Consider the following 16,876-nt stretch of genomic DNA (forward strand, 5'->3'; position numbering starts at 1 on the left):
AAAAAAAAATGTAGAAACTTTAACCTGCGCCCTCGTGTGGTCAACTAGTGTAACTGTGGGGAATGGTGCAAGGTGACCGTGATTTCACCAAGTACAACATGTTCCTGGATCAACATCCTTGTTGATCCTGGAACAACATTCCAATTAACCAATCAGAATTAAGGGATAACTTTTCAGGAAATATCTGTTTTAGGCTTATAATCAGGGTTAGGTGCTTCTACACCCTTGTTTATCAGCTATCACTTCCCACTGATCTTAGAAATAAATTATGGGTAGGGTTAGGTTTAGGGGTAGGGATTGGGTTTCGTCTATATTTTGGACAGTAATGTTGATCCAGGATCAACAAAAGATGTTGATCCAGGAACATGTCTTACTTGGCAAAATCACGGCGACCAAGGGTGCATGGCAAAATTTACTCGCTTGCAACCATATCTAGTGGAAGGACACGCTTTTGCAACCATATCTAGTGGAAGGACAAAGTTGCTTTCCGCCAGGGGGAAATGGGGGGGGGGCTCAAAAATCTGCATCCTCGATCCAAATATCTGAACGCTGTCTGGAAACATTACTACTCCTTAAAGGATAAAACTTTAAATCATATTTATTCATTTCTATACAGTGTTGGCTATACAACCAGTCAAAGGACTATATGAAGTCCACCCCAGAAATCTCTGTGATAAGTTCATTCTGACCAGCTCTGAGAAAAGTACTAGCAGCTACATGCTGTCCGATTGCAGCTGAAGTAATTGACCTGAGTAATTGCATTGAGAAACTTCAATAACCCATCATACCTGATTCACGTGTGACAACTTCCAGACTGCTAAACTCCTGGGCTAAGCTTAGTCCTCCCTTGGGCTAAACATCGCCATTTGTTATACTGTGCCCCGTATGTTCAATTTAACATTTGGATTTTTTAAAAATAGTTTAAAAGCAAATGTACAAGACCCTTCTAATTTTGTATTTGTTAATATAAGTTTCACTTGAATCAGTCTGAATGTTCTTTTAAATGTTTCTTTAAAAATGTTTGAATATTTCTATTTCTGTAATCAGTGAACCAATAAGGTTGGCGGTCTGTAAGGAACTGCATATTTGATTAATTAACGTGAACACCCATTGTTATAAAGAGAGGTTAATATCGTTTGAGTAGGCTGCAGTGGAAAACATTTTTGCGATTAAAGAACAACAATCTTTACGATTATGATTATAATCACAAAGCATGAGAAGACTTCATCAGCAAAGAAGGATAGTGTGAAAACCGGACTGTGTCTAAATAACACAGAACTACTGCATCAAAAGTGACAGCAAATCTCAATATTCACACTGTAGACCTCAGTTCCACCAAAAAAAAAACGACCACAGTGAGTTTCACAAAGACAAAGCTGCGACTGCTAAAACTTGAATCACAGACACCAGTACTAAGTGCAAAAAAAGTTAATAAAACCTGGACAGTTGGACCATCAAGATGAAATTTAACATCTGCCTTGGCCAGATACATCACCTGGCATGAAAATGATCAAAGCACTGGGGGCAGTTTTGGAGAGAACAGTAAGAAGCTGATTCTCTCCTTCAGCATCTCTAAAGCAATTAGCAGATTTTCTGAAAGACAACATTCTACTGGAGACTATTTAAAAGTTGTGTGAATAGAACTTTGGAAGTTGTATTAAAGGCAAATGGTGGTTAAACACCTTAATAATGAAATATTACCCATAATTACCCATATTATTTTTTCAAATCCTGTAAGTGGACATAATATAAATAATAGGCCTGCGAAGCTTCTTTATTACAGTTTTCCTTATTTTCTAGGTTTTTTAAATTTACAAACTAACAAACTTTAACTATAGTACACTAAACATATTACATAAAGGGGCTGAGGTGAGAGAGGAAGAAGTGCTAAAAAGCAAATCAAAGGTGGTTATCTGACCAGGATGTGAAGTGTGAACTGACATGGAGAAGATAGGGTATCAAATACACAATATCTTTTATCATATTTACAGTTGCTTAAGGGCATAATGAACAGAACTACTGAACAGTATGCACTAGAAAACACACAGAAAGGAAGATCTTTTGTTTCATTAACATCAGCAACCACAATAAATAAATAGTCTTGGCATCAGTCTGTAACTTTTGCTCAATGTATCTCAGCATGGCGTCAGCCGATCAAAACGTCATTGTTTATTTGTTAAAACATCATGGCAGTTTAAACATTGGCTTTGTGGGGGAAGAGGCGCTAAATGACAGTAACAGGAAACCATCCCGATATATCCCGATGATAAAACATTTTGAGACACTCATGAATAATGAGGTTAAAAGTCAGAGTTTATAAAAGATAATAGTTGGTCAGGCCCAAAGTATGTTTTATTACACACCACAAATTTGCCTATAAAGTACATGTTGTTGTGAAATAAAAATCAAACTGAACCCCTTCTACTAGTTGCTGGAGTGGTGTCTTTCTTAAATGACAGCAAGCCATGAACTCTGTTACACAGAGGTGTTCACATTATAGCTCCACCAAACATGTAGGCTGTCACACGATGCACGAGAATATAAGTTGCTTTCTAGTTTACTTACAAAAATAAGTTTGCATTCCTCTGCCTTCATTGAACAAGAGTTCCATAGATCTTTGTTGGCAATGATTGATCGATACATATGTAAACCCTATTTAGGTTATCATATACAAATATTTATATAAAATTTGTACAACACAAATTGCAACATTTTCCCTGTACAAGAGCAGTGATAAGTCCACATTGAATGAAACACAATTCAACAAATTGTGCAAAATAAGGAAAACAAAAACATTCATCAACATAACTTAAAGGCATTTGGCAATTTGGCGGGTGTTTATATCAAAGATAAAGCTTATGTTCAGTATCAATAGCCATGAAAACAAAACTGCTATGACCACTTTTATTTGTACACGGCTAAAATCTCTGACAGATTCATGCTCCACTTCACAACCTGAATTTGTCTTTTAAAGTGCATGCAATAATACCAGTAACTCTGACAGAACTGATTCAATGTAATAAATCCACATCCTGATAAAACTAATGCCAATTCATTTAGGATACTGAACAATGAATACATTTTTTGTTTTTTTGTTCTTTTTGTCCTTTTTCTAAGTAAAAAGAAATAAAGCATGGGTTCCACAATATGAAATTAATTAAATGCTCTTAATGTATTCACCATATTTTAAAATCAGACACTGCTTCAAAATCTGCTTCTGCGTAAAGTTTTCATCAACAGTTGTCACATTCTCTGCGATACATACAAAACAGCTAATAGCCACGGTGAAGACGCAGGACACATTCTACAGTCGCAATGTCCTTTGATGACGCCAAAGGCATTTCACACTTCATATCCACCTTACATGATGGCATCATACTTAACATATCAAAGTGCTTTCTTGTACTAAAATATCCTGAATTAACTAATTTAATACCAAAAGTGGGACAATGGCATGGAGAAAAGGTCAGTTTGTCTAGATATTTCTTCTTGGTTTGTGAGCTCAGTTATGCATCACCAAACCACTTTTGTGTCTGTGGCTGTTTAGTTTCTCCTCTCAGAATCTCAGAGAAGTTCTCACAGCCGATACGAGTTATAAGATATTGATCCGGCATTGTCACTGTTTGGGTGATCTTGGTAAATCCAACAATCAGGGACAGTGCAGGCACAATGTGTCCAAGGACATCAGTGTTGAACAGTCCCTTTGACCTCTCTTGGATCATCTGTCCTCATCCTTGGGAAAGTCAAATGAGGCCAAGCTACCGAATCCTAGCCGCGCGCTCTCCATATCAAACATATCCAGTTCTCGCTCCTGACGCTCAAATAAATGCTTGATTTTTTCAGTTCGTTCCTTATGAAGTGAGGCCAGCTCTTCTTCAATCTGTGGGCAGAGGTGTGGACAGACTGTTTACTAGGCATTTCAGGTATGATTTATTTATTTGACCAGTTATGGGCAAACCTATCCTATGAATTACAGAGGTACAGTTACTGTAAAAAAAAAAAAAAAATAATAAAACAGCTCACCTTCTGTTCCAAGTGAGCCCGGCGCAAGGACGCCTTCTGTTCCAACTTCTGCATCTCACGCTCATGTTGGGCCTCCATCTGCGCCTTCGTTTTGTTCTGGTAGGCATCGAGGAGCTCCATCTCCTGATGCAGCTGCTGCCTTAAAGCCTGACATTCAGCCTCCTGCTCTTCATCTAAACGTAACTGAGAGAATTTCATGCTGCAGTTATTTTCTCAAACACTGATGGGGTTTATTGCATTAAAAAAATCATTTTCATTACTTGAAATAAAATAAACATGAACTGAAATAAAATTGTTAAAAACTTTTTTCAGCTAGAGTACTATAATAACTAAAACTAAATAAATAAAACCTTTAAAATGCAACAAAATTACTAAAACATTAACAAAAATTTAAATGTAAACAGAAAATATAGAAATAAAGCCCAATTTAAAATAACAACAAAAACTGTAATAGTATATCTTATATTGTATTGAGTGATGAATCATCTTCTATAGTAGTCAGTAGTGGATAAAAACAATATTGCCGATATAACAATATAACATATGCAATATAACACTTAACAATAAGATCAGTTTTCATTTGGAAAACTGGTCATGCAAGTAGAATTTTTGGCTTGATTTTGGAAATTTATTTCCCACTATAGCCACTAGATGGAAACCTCGCAAACGGTCTTGGCCAGTAGCTGCCTTTTCAAATGTTTCTCTAGTCTCAAATGGTAAGACTAAGAGAAATGTGAGAAAAGACCATCTGACTGTATATGAAAACAATCTCTATTGTATTAGGTTCTCTCCATTTCCAAAGAAGCCATTTCTCATTTGTGTGTGTGTGTGTGTGTGTGTGTGTGTGTGTGTGTGTATACCTGATATTTATCACATTATGGGACCAAATATTAGGGTGACCATACGTGCCATTTTCCCAGGACGCGTCCTGGCCAGGATTTCTATATTGCCTAAAATATCTAGGTTTTGGCTTTGTTGTTATATTTTAGGCAATATAGAAATCCTGGCCAGGACGTGTCCTGGGAAAATGGCACGTATGGTCACCCTACCAAATATCATTTTTTAGGTCCCCATGAGGCTTATAAATCACACAGAATTAAGTTTCTTTTAAAAGTATAGAAAGTTTCCTGTACGGGGTGTAGGTTTAGGTGTAGAGTTGGTGTTGGGCGATAGAAAATACAGTTTGTACAGTTTAAAACCCATTACGCCTATGGAATGTCCCCATAAAACATGGAAACACAAAGTTTTTTTGTGTGTGTGTGTGTGTGTGTAAACCCTAAACTAACTTACTCAGTGAGTACTGTACGTTACAACACATTTATCAGGCAAAGGGTCTAAGATTCAGGTTGATAACCTACGATACAAGTACAAAATGTGTGGTTTCACCATTAAAGGGTTGTTTTCCTCTGGTGACTGTGTACTTTACCGATTGAGAGGCCATCATCTCATTAATGCTTTGCTCATATTGTTCTGCCAGCTGTGCGAGCTTGCGGGTCTGTTCCTCCTTCATGGAAACACAAAGTTTTTGTGTGTGTGTGTGTGTGTGTGTGTAAACCCTAAACTAACTTACTCAGTGAGTACTGTACGTTACAACACATTTATCAGGCAAAGGGTCTAAGATTCAGGTTGATAACCTACGATACAAGTACAAAATGTGTGGTTTCACCATTAAAGGGTTGTTTTCCTCTGGTGACCGTGTACTTTACCGATTGAGAGGCCATCATCTCATTAATGCTTTGCTCATATTGTTCTGCCAGCTGTGCGAGCTTGCGGGTCTGTTCCTCCTTCAGAGACTTCAGGATGGCTTTGTGGTCACTCTTCGGGGAGATCTCCAGCTGATGGTTCCTCAGAGCTTTGTACTGCTTGTTTTGCACCTTACACGTATCTTGGAATTGCTTTTTGATCTGCATTTCCAATGTCTATAATGAGAGGAGATTAATGCATCATACAAAGGCTAAATGCAATTATGCTTTTGGCTTTTCTATTGTTATCTCTCTTCCGTGTCCATTTTCCTTCCTTTATATTTTTTGTTAGTTCTACCTATCATTACATTTTGTGCAGTTTACCTTAAGGTTCCTGGGCTGCTGTCGGCGTTCCAGCGCATGCTTCCTGTGTAGCTCCCTCTGGCGTCGACTGTTGTACTCTTACGCGTATGGAATGTCCCCATAAAACATGGAAACACAAAGTTTTTTTGTGTGTGTGTGTGTGTGTGTAAACCCTAAACTAACTTACTCAGTGAGTACTGTACGTTACAACACATTTATCAGGCAAAGGGTCTAAGATTCAGGTTGATAACCTACGATACAAGTACAAAATGTGTGGTTTCACCATTAAAGGGTTGTTTTCCTCTGGTGACTGTGTACTTTACCGATTGAGAGGCCATCATCTCATTAATGCTTTGCTCATATTGTTCTGCCAGCTGTGCGAGCTTGCGGGTCTGTTCCTCCTTCAGAGACTTCAGGATGGCTTTGTGGTCACTCTTCGGGGAGATCTCCAGCTGATGGTTCCTCAGAGCTTTGTACTGCTTGTTTTGCACCTTACACGTATCTTGGAATTGCTTTTTGATCTGCATTTCCAATGTCTATAATGAGAGGAGATTAATGCATCATACAAAGGCTAAATGCAATTATGCTTTTGGCTTTTCTATTGTTATCTCTCTTCCGTGTCCATTTTCCTTCCTTTATATTTTTTGTTAGTTCTACCTATCATTACATTTTGTGCAGTTTACCTTAAGGTTCCTGGGCTGCTGTCGGCGTTCCAGCGCATGCTTCCTGTGTAGCTCCCTCTGGCGTCGACTGTTGTACTCCTCCTGGTTCTCCAACTCAGTTTGATGCTGGTGGCGCATCAGCTCAAAGCGTAGCCTTTGTAAGGTTTGTAGTTGCCGCTGTTCCAGCTCTTGGGTGGACTCATCCTGCCTGATCATCAATGCATGCTCCATTTCCTTTTGTGTCTTCTTCTTGTTAAGCTCCTTTAACACAAAGAGCAAGTAATTAATGATTAATATTTAAAAAGTTTGTACAACACCAAAAAAGGATAAGGTTTTTAAAAAGAACTTTGTCTTAGTTAGGTTTTTTTGTGATTTTGTGATTTCAGACTCGAAATAGCAGAAGATACTGTGATCAACACCATATTTCACTATATATATTATATACACACACTACTGTACCTTTCAACAGTTTGGAGTCTGTAAGATTTTGTAAGAAATTAATACTTTTGTTCAGCAAGGATGCATTAAATTACTTCAAAGTAACAGTAAAGACTTTAACATTGTCACAAAAGATTTGTTTCAAATAAATGCTGTTCTGTTTAACTTTCCGTTCATTTATGAATCCTGAGAAAATATTCCACAAAAACGTAGATCCACAAACATTTGAAGCAGCACAACTGTTTTCAATATTGACAATAATAAGAAATGTTACTTAAGCACCAAATGAGCATATTAGAATGATTTCTGAAGGATCATGTGACACCGAAGACTGGAGCAATGGCTGCTGAAAATTCAGCCTTGCCACCACAGGAATCAATTACATTTTAAATATATTAAAATAGAAAACTGTTCTTTTCAAATAACATGAATACAAATAACATACACCCAAACCTTTGAACAGAAGTATAAATATGTATATTTTTCTTCAAACAATAACCTGAATATCAGTCAGATGTCTAAATGAAACCTCAAAATTCAAAAGAACAAAACAATGTGCTTGAGACATTCTTTGCTGTGACTCATATTATTTCTTGCCTCCCGCATTTGCTCCTGTTCAAACTCGTGCTTCTTTATAAGGCTTCTTCTTTTTAGAGCACGGCAGCTCCTTTCGTAAACCAGTCTTTGCTGGTTCAACAGCTGGGCCTCCTCCTCAGCCTGGGAGCGCTGCATTGTTTCCTTATGCCGAGACAAGCGCTCCTGTTTCTCCTCTTTTGGTGTATCGGAGTCTTCATTCATTTCCTATTGTATGTAGAACAAATTAGATGATTTTTACTGCAAAAATAGAATATAGCCATTTATAGGTAATATGAAACAATTAGTCTGATGTTGTTAAGGACCCTGTGACAACGAAGGCCCACTAAAAATTCTCATTTGGCCCTGAAGTGGGGCCCCTACATAAAAAGCTGTCCTGGGTTTGTACTGTGTTCTGTGAATTCATTGACTGTCCTGATCTCACCTCTTTCATTCTTTCTCTGCATAGTCTGTACTGCTTTTTCTGTGTGTCCAAGAAGGTGGTCAGTTCCTTCTTCTGCTGGACCAAGATCTGTTGCTGGATTCTTTTTTCTTCAGCTGCCGAGGCTTTCATCTTTTGAGAGACAAAAGAAATAATGTTAACCACTTACAAATTAATCATCTAGGCCCAAAGGAGGATAAGTATCACAAAATTTCACTATGGTTAGCTATGCATTACTAAACTAGCATTATTTTGTCATCACAGTGATTTGAGTAATTTCATTAAAATCCACTTATCATTCTAACGCTACTTGTGAAAATCTGTATTTATTTTAATTACTACAAATTATGAAAATGCATTTGAACTGCAGAACTTCTTTCATCTTTTGTTTAAATCACAGCAGTGCTCAAGCTGCACAGGTTTGTGTAAACCTTATGTTCATGTTCTCCAACAAGATTTGAGACGGAAGCAAGAACATCTGACTGCCTGTACAAAGGAGTTCATGTGATTAATGTCACAAATGTTCTTATTTGATAATACTAAATACTGGAAACAGTTAAATATTTCATAAAAACTTTCATTCATAACAACATTTGTCAAAATGTTAAAATGTTAAAACTTTCTGTTTATTTCCAAGTTGAAATTAGATTTTTAATGTAGTCTTCAGCCTCTGGACCCCATGGTTTGTTCACTATATCGACTTGCAGACAAAAATGTGACATCTTTTAAACTTTTTTTATGACCCTGTCCACAAAGTGTAAAGTAGGAGCACACACCTCCTTGTCCAGTTGTGCAGCTTGCTTCTTGGCCAGCCGCTCCAATTCAATGTAGGTGTTATTGGCCTGGGTCTCCACTTCCTTCTGCAGCCGGAGCTTGTGCTCATCCATCTCGGCCTTTAGCCTGTTCTCCAGGACGATCAGCTGCTTCTGGTGCTGCCGCTGCATGCGCTTATACCCTGACATCTGCTCTCGCCGCACAACTTCCTGCTCATGCTCCTGGATCTGCTCACTGACCTGCAAACACACAGTGTGTTGGGGGGGTCAAAGGTCAGGTAAGGCAAGCAAGAAAATGAAAGTTTATTTTTTCTTTTCGTCTTTTAAACCATGATTTGTAAGATCTTTAGATAACCGTAAGTTACAAGTTTACGTTAACCTTAAAATGACCATTTCCATAAAGTAAGTGACTTTCTTGTCATTTCTCTAAAATGATGATTTATTCAGAATTTTCAAGATGTACAAATATGTACAATCATCCAATCAGAATCAAGGACCAGAACTATCCGTTTTATAAATGAAAAGTTATGCATAATGTGTTTATCAATATCAAAATATTAGGTTAAAATTGATAAGCATGCATAAAGAAAAGTAAACTATACATTGTGATTTCCCTGTTTGGTGTTTCACTATAATCATATTAGAATTATGATTGGTTCATTATAAAGGATCCTGTGGTGTGGCAAATTCATTTAGAAATTAAAAATATTCATTCAATATGAGATCATAAAAACTGCTTGCATACAGATTTTCAAAAAAATAAATAAAATAGTAAAATCATTTAAGATGTTAAATTTCAGCACATGTCAGCTAGATATTATGAAGCCTGCCTTATACATGAGCAAAATAGGTATTAAACATCAACAGAGGCCATGTCAGGGTAGATCTCACAAATGGGGAAGACCTCGTTATTTTTACCACAGGCATCTATTTTGCCTTTTACTATTAGCATTTAGCTTCAGTTCATTTTACATTGAAGAATAATATAATTTCATAGCTAATCAGTTTCATCTTGATGGGTTGAACGCACTGTGCCTGAGTTAAATATAATGGCTATAATAGTGGTACTGACTGAATCAAAATGCAAATATGAAAGCAAATATGCTGTTTTTAATGATGAACTGATACTCTCTCACTCTATATATGTGTGTGAAAACGTCTGACTTAGTTTGCATTCTACAAAGGATCTATATATGTGGAGAGAGAGAAAAAACACTGTACATCATGTACAGCTCCAGAAAAGAGCTCCGAATCCCAGCAAAATGAACATCTTTACTACAACAAAAATGAAGCGTAAAATAAGCCTGCGCTCCGGAGACAGAAAGACATGGGGGGGGGGGCTTATTAACGGGATGTGGTTGCCATGGCTACTGATGTGAGGTTGAGTGGATGACCATGGCAGGCCTGCATTTCTTATGCAAAAACGGCGAGCGGAAGAGGAGAGATAGGCTGCCTACCAAAGATGCTGGTGTGATGATGGCAAAGCGTTGGCGGATGCTGCTGCTGCGACGATGGCGAGCCCGGCTCTTGTGAAAAGAAGAAGGCCGCAGCTCTGGCCTGAAGTCCCTGTCTCCAGCCTCATCCCTCACGCAAGCATGCTTCTGCAGGGGGGAGGAAAAGACGAAGTGAGTGGGGGTGGGCGCTAACCGAGCGCCCTGCTGCTGCTGATGCTGAGGATGAGGATGAGGATGATGCCGCTGCGTCTCCCTGCTGCCCGCATACAGCCTGCTGCTTCCAGCGCATCCTCTTCAGCCTTCATCTGTTACTGGCGTGTGTCGCTTACGGGCATCGCGATGGATGACGCTCGGTACGGCGAGAGAGGGAGTCCGGAGCCTCTCTTCAGACTAGCGGCTGCACTTCCTGAGAGGAAGGAGGAGGAGGAGGAGGAAGCAAACAGATCCGGTGGGATAGAGTGAGTTACGCAATGCCTAACCCTAGCAATCAGCGGAAAGAACGTGTGCGCATCTTAAACTTTTAACGTTTCCAACGCTACGCCCTAGAAAGTGCACTTTGTGATTTTTGTGCTAATTTAAACAAGTTTTACACGTAAAGAAAACAATAGTAGGCTACCTTTGAGAATTGTGATGCACTCATAAGTAGTGTCTTTTCTGTCTTCTGGAAGCTAGGCTATTTTACACACATAGGCTATAATACTAAAATATAATATAACCTCTCATTTACATTTCATTCATACATTTAATACTTTTTTCGTTCATACATTTTATACTGTAAATTTCAGCAAAATGTCTCAATTAACACACAATTAGAACTACCTAAACTTTAATGGTTGCACTTTTAAACACACATATCGATAACATGACAACTGTTGTTATGTTTTTACAGTTCTTACACAATATCAAGATTCCCCTCATTGAATAGTAAGAGAGCTATATGCTCCCTTGTTACAAATTATCATTATAGATTCTACGTAATTTTTTGAGGTGAAAAGCCTAAATAGGTAATTATGAGAAATACTTGAAGGAGACTGGGGGATTTCCTAAGACTGTCAAGTAAAGCATTTCCTGTGTGGTTTAGAGGTGAAGAAAAATTGTTTTTGATCTTTTTTGTCCCTAATAGAAAAGCAAACCTGTCTGCACGAATACTGCTGAATTTACACAGTCTCACTTCCAAAGAGTTGGCTGGAGTTGATTAGAAGGGGAGTTCATTAGAAGGGGGGGTGTCTTGATAGAAAGTGGCCCTATACTGTTCTCAAGACTGGGCTGCCACACCCACATCCAAACCCTAGGATGTTAAAACAACAATACCAATGCAGGGGAAAGTGACCACAGTCAGCATAAAAGGGCAAATCCAGCACTTCCAGTTTCTCCTCTGCACGACACTTTACCTATAGTGCATGTTTGTTTGTTTTTTGTAAGAGTTGTGGAAAGTACCAGGTATTGAACTACAATTACCTGTGTTTTGCTGAGAAGACACTGATTTCCCCTGTGACTTTTACCACATCAGTGTCACACTTATGCAGAAACAACAGACTTCTTACCCAAGAAATTACATTTATTTGCCTAAGCAACATACAAATATATTTTTACAGATGTGGCTGTGAGATCAGCCTTTAATTGGGGGACTATAGTAAATTTGTGCAAGTTCTAAATATATGGCTCTAGGGATTCCCTTGTAGGCCTGAGTCATAAAGATTCAAAATAAAGCTTAGCTCAGTTAACATCAGATGCATGTTTTTGTCCACTTTAGTCATTCTGCATGCTACAAAAATGCAATTGCATCACACAAAAGTTGAATAAAAGTGACAGCAAATCAAAGCACAACAAAGTCTTTGTCATCTTCCTTCCTGGTCTGAACTTCATAGGTGGCTGAATTTCCCAACTTTGTGCTTTTACGTCAAAAGATCGAAAGGTATCAGTGAAAATCTAGTGTTGAGAAACTACCTTCCTATTACAAGGCCACTTCCTGTTGAACCAACAGGCATAGAGTTCAGAGCAAGGGTGGATGAGCGCTGTGCTGGATGGTGGTTCCTTTTCTAATTTTTGTTGTTTTTGGCATGGTTTTGACAAATTTAGAGCAATGTTATCGACTGAACACGATGATAAACACAATGTAATGTCAGAAAAGACTGATCTCAAAATCCAAGGGTATACTTGCATAAAAATGTTAATAAATAAAAGTATTCTGCTTATTTAATGTTATCCCAAATACACGTAGCATTGTGCAACATAAAAATCTTTTTAAGATATGAGAGGTAAGAGTAATTAAATGTAAATGACATTAAATGTAAATTAGCTATGACAAATAGACATGATTGCTCAACCTATCCAGACTCTACATCACGTAAGGAGATACAGCCACACAAAAACTGGGTGGCAACTAAAGAAGGAGGGAACATTACACATAGTACATGTGATAATGAAGACGCAAAAAGAAAAAAAATTCTGGGAACTCTTGTTGCCTCAGAAAGCTGGCCGCGTCATTTCCTTCCAATGACAAATGTGTGGTTTCAGTCTTTAAAAACTTTTTCAGAGTTGTGATCATGACCAGTTTGAAACTTTGTCTGTGAACGGAGAATGAATTGTCATGTTAGGAACATGGTCTGCCTATCTCAGAGATCACAAGCAAAATTCAGTAAGTATTACATCTACACTGCACACATAACAATATGCTTACAGGCATGCTTAACAATGGTCAGACATGGAACATTGTTAATGCTGTGATTTGATTAATAACCCAATTACAATATACATAAACAAAACATGCATATTTGTTAAAGTATGTTGCATGTGATCTCTTTACATGTATACCAATTATATATATGTGCACTCATAAGATGGACATCTGGTCATTCTGACAGCAGTGAATGTGAAGCTAAAGATCTACTACTACATCTGTTAAAGGGTCAACAGAAAAAAAGGAATATGTTTTGCTGAACATGACTTTAATTAAAAATTTGTATTATTATTCAGGAATAATCCTCCCTATCCTCATCTTGATTGCTGTTGAGTTTGTGCATCCAACAATGTCATGCAAGAATGAGAACTGCACCCAGCTTCTTCACCGTAGTCTGAAGCTCACTAGGTTGATGAGCAAAAGGACAGCAGAGCTCTTAGAAACATATGTAAGTACTCTCTTTCTATAGTTTCTTTTTTGAAAGTATAATTGTTAACCTTGCAAAGGACGTTTACGTCAGTGGTCCTATATCAGTTGTGATTGGTACAACAAAGAAGAGATGCTCTGACAATGTGAGCCTAATATGGTCAACAGTTGCTTGGGTGGATTCCACATACAGTGAGGTGATTCCTTCCATTGACAAAACTGGGCTGTTTTGAGAGTGGGTGGGAATATGTGGGAACTGTAAATTTAGCTCTTTGACAGTATATACTGTACATGAATAGACATCAAATGTGGAAATGACTCTTTCAGATGAATAGTTAAATATGGGTTATGCAAAAGACAGTCATGACACTGAATAGGGCTATGGTGTCACAGAGTAGGTTTATTTTCAAGAATCAGTTTCTGTCTAGGCCACTGGTTCTTAACCAGGCCCACTGGGGGGCCTCAAGATTACTTAAAAAGATTCATCATAAGACAAAACAACTAAAATCAAGATCGATTGATAAGAACCAGGGTTCTTATAGACTCTTGTCTCCTCTCATTCAGAAAGCCAGTCAAGGAGATTCTGCAGACCTGATCTGTGATATGCAAATGGACAATGTTCCAGTATCAACCATCTCTGGCCAGACCATGTCGGAGCGCATCTTGAGTGTTTATACCCACCTGAAAGAGTTTCTTCCGCACATGAAGACAGTGATGGAGCAGCAGAAAGACTTAAATCCTCCAACAAACCCTGTGGTGGAGGGGCTTCACAGTATGATTACACATGTTCGCCACATTGCTCTGAGGGTGAACTGTATCTTACAAATCCTGCAGCCAAATATACCCATTCCTGAGCCAGCTGAAAGGCCAACGGGAGTTCCCCCTGCGCAAAATATTTTCCAGCAGAAAGCCTATGGATGCATTGTTCTGTCTCGGCTTCAGGAGCTCCTTAGTCAAGCAGTTCAAGAACAGAAGTCTCTTAAGGGGAAAATGTGCAGAAAGAGGACCAAAAATGGTTCTTGATGAACTCTGTTCTGTGGCATAAAACAATATTGACGTAATTTATTAATATTTATTTTTGTACATCTATAACTGTTGAAGAGATGCCCAGAGTATGTTTTTGTTGATATATTTATTAATATAATTTATTTTTGTCCTACCTGTCATATCCATATACTGTATGTGGACAAAAAGTTATACTAATAGTTTTTTTTTTTCAAATGGACAAGAGTGGATAATGTTATTTGGCTGTCATAGACTGTTGTGGTTCCTTGAATTATTTGACAGTAAAAAATATTTTAATTTGATTTAGTTATAGAGCAACAGCTGTCAACAAAACTGTATACAGTATGACTACATGTGTTGCTTTTTGCCCTGCAAGAAAGAAGGCTCAAAACCACTCTAGTTACTCAGGATTTCCTAACAACACTCTATGATGTTATATATGTCATCACAGGCAATTGTTTTGATTACAAAGAAATTTGCAGTGATTAACTGTGATGTCACACGTTAGCCATATTGGCTTTTGTGGTCAATGCTAACGTCTATAGCATGACCTAAAGAATCTAGTAAAATCTATATGTCTGAGACATCGCCTTCAGTTGAGAACATTTTAGAAGACAGGAAGTGCAAGAGACTGATATCAGCCCATAATGACGCATTCATTTCACCACATCAGAAAGGGGAAAAAAACTGGCTAGCCGTCTCTCCTGTCACAAGGTACGAGTGTGTGTTTGTGTCCATGTGAGTGAATCTCAAGCCATTCCCCTTATAATTAACAGACTGTGGTCTGTACATTTCATGAATGCTTTCTGTGAATGTCATGATTTTGAATGTATGTATATATTTTGATACTTATTTATATGAACCCAGTATGTACAGTATGTCATGATGTAAATTACTTTGCATTCCTACCTTCAAAATAAACAAAACAAAAATAAATGTCTGTTCTTGTTCTTACACTGTGTACAAATGTCGCAAAGTTGCACACATGGACATTCAAAAGTGCTTCTTCCTTTCTTTCCATTTAGTATATTGCTGACACTTTAAATAACAACAAAATCATAGCGCATATTATATAACAGTCATGTCACAATAGTAATATCATAGCGCCAAATCACACCAAACAACATGCAAAACTACATAACCACCTAGGACACATGGTATCAATAATTAATGGTAAATGTTTTGTCTGATTTATTAATTAGATGTTGCGAGTGGGTGATTTCAGTAAAAAAAAAATTGCCATCTCAGGCACTTTGCCCTAGTCACACGCTTCTGTGGAAATAGAAGTAGGAAGATTCATTATAGGTCAAGTTGTGCATGGCAACGTTTTTCAGGAAAAACAGGGACAAGAAAAAAAAAATGCTTTATCAGCACAAAAAGAAAAAAGTGCCAATGAATGCTGCAGAAATTTCATTAATGCAAGACAAAAAAAGTTGAAAATAATGGGGAAAAAATTGAAAAACAAATGGGGAAAAAAGAAGAAAAAAAGCTAAACTGTACATAATGTAAACCACTGGGAGACCACAGACGATTGTCATTCACTATATTGTTTTAATAAAAAGCTATTTAATATAAAGATTTTTATTATAAAGTATTTTTCAAATTACCATTTTAAAGGGGTCATATGACATTGCTAAAAAATAACATTATTTTGTGTATTTGGTGTAATGAAATGTGTTTATGCGGTTTAAGGTTAAAAAAACACATTATTTTCCACATACTGAACATTATTGTTTCTCCTCTATGCCCCACCTTTCTGAAACGCAAAAGCGAGGTGTGCTCTGATTGGCCAGCTATCCAGTGCGTTGTGATTGGCCGAATACCTCAAGCGTGTGACGGAAATGTTACACCCCTTACCATACTGTGATGCCTTGTCCCGGCCGGAGCAACGAGACAAAAACATTAAAACCCATTATAAACGAGGCATTTGTTGCATCCAGTGGGGACAAAATTACTTATTATTAATGACTTATACTGTCTTTTTACGCGTTGCATTGCATCGCGCCACGTAAACATAAAACCATGTCTGCATTTGTGATCGGAGAAACGACAAACAACAAGCGCTACTCTACACTGCTCAAAACTCACGTTTGAATTGTCAGTGGCAAATCCTTTAAATATGAAAACGTACTTACAGGTTGTGAGTCAGTATTATTTGTCAGCATCATAGTCTGTATAGGGTCAGCATGCGCGCCGAAGAGAAAACAGGGGAACTGAATTCACCAGAACACCGGCATTGTAGGCTACTCTCCCAGGAAACAGTCCTCGTCCTCCATAAAATGCGCTGCACACATCTGAATATTTGGTTTGAACTGTTCTGGAACAGTGTTGTAAATACAACTTAACCACTGATTT

General features: G+C 37.9%; 2 protein-coding genes across 2 annotated transcripts; one reads left to right on the forward strand and one right to left on the reverse strand.

Annotated features, from left to right (window-relative positions):
• Window positions 1–3,140: 3,140 nt before the first annotated feature.
• On the reverse strand, window positions 3,141–12,398 carry LOC107598017 (serine/threonine-protein kinase TAO3-like). The gene is made up of 9 exons (XM_016289259.1): window positions 12,358–12,398; window positions 10,414–10,702; window positions 8,960–9,196; window positions 8,187–8,315; window positions 7,766–7,969; window positions 6,752–6,991; window positions 6,392–6,604; window positions 4,024–4,206; window positions 3,141–3,880 (listed from the first exon to the last, which is right to left on the reverse strand). The coding sequence occupies exons 1-9, from the start codon at window positions 12,396–12,398 to the stop codon at window positions 3,719–3,721; spliced, it is 1,698 nt and encodes a 565-aa protein (XP_016144745.1). The 3' UTR covers window positions 3,141–3,718.
• Window positions 12,399–12,976: 578 nt separating this feature from the next.
• Window positions 12,977–14,620, forward strand: LOC107598316 (uncharacterized). The gene is made up of 3 exons (XM_016289617.1): window positions 12,977–13,048; window positions 13,387–13,538; window positions 14,081–14,620. Exons 1-3 carry the CDS (start codon window positions 12,991–12,993, stop codon window positions 14,537–14,539), a joined length of 669 nt encoding a protein of 222 aa, XP_016145103.1. The 5' UTR covers window positions 12,977–12,990; the 3' UTR covers window positions 14,540–14,620.
• Window positions 14,621–16,876: the final 2,256 nt, after the last annotated feature.

Source organism: Sinocyclocheilus grahami, unplaced genomic scaffold, assembly GCF_001515645.1.
Source record: "Sinocyclocheilus grahami isolate Dianchi unplaced genomic scaffold, SAMN03320097.WGS_v1.1 scaffold12.1, whole genome shotgun sequence".
Classification (NCBI taxonomy): domain Eukaryota; kingdom Metazoa; phylum Chordata; class Actinopteri; order Cypriniformes; family Cyprinidae; genus Sinocyclocheilus; species Sinocyclocheilus grahami.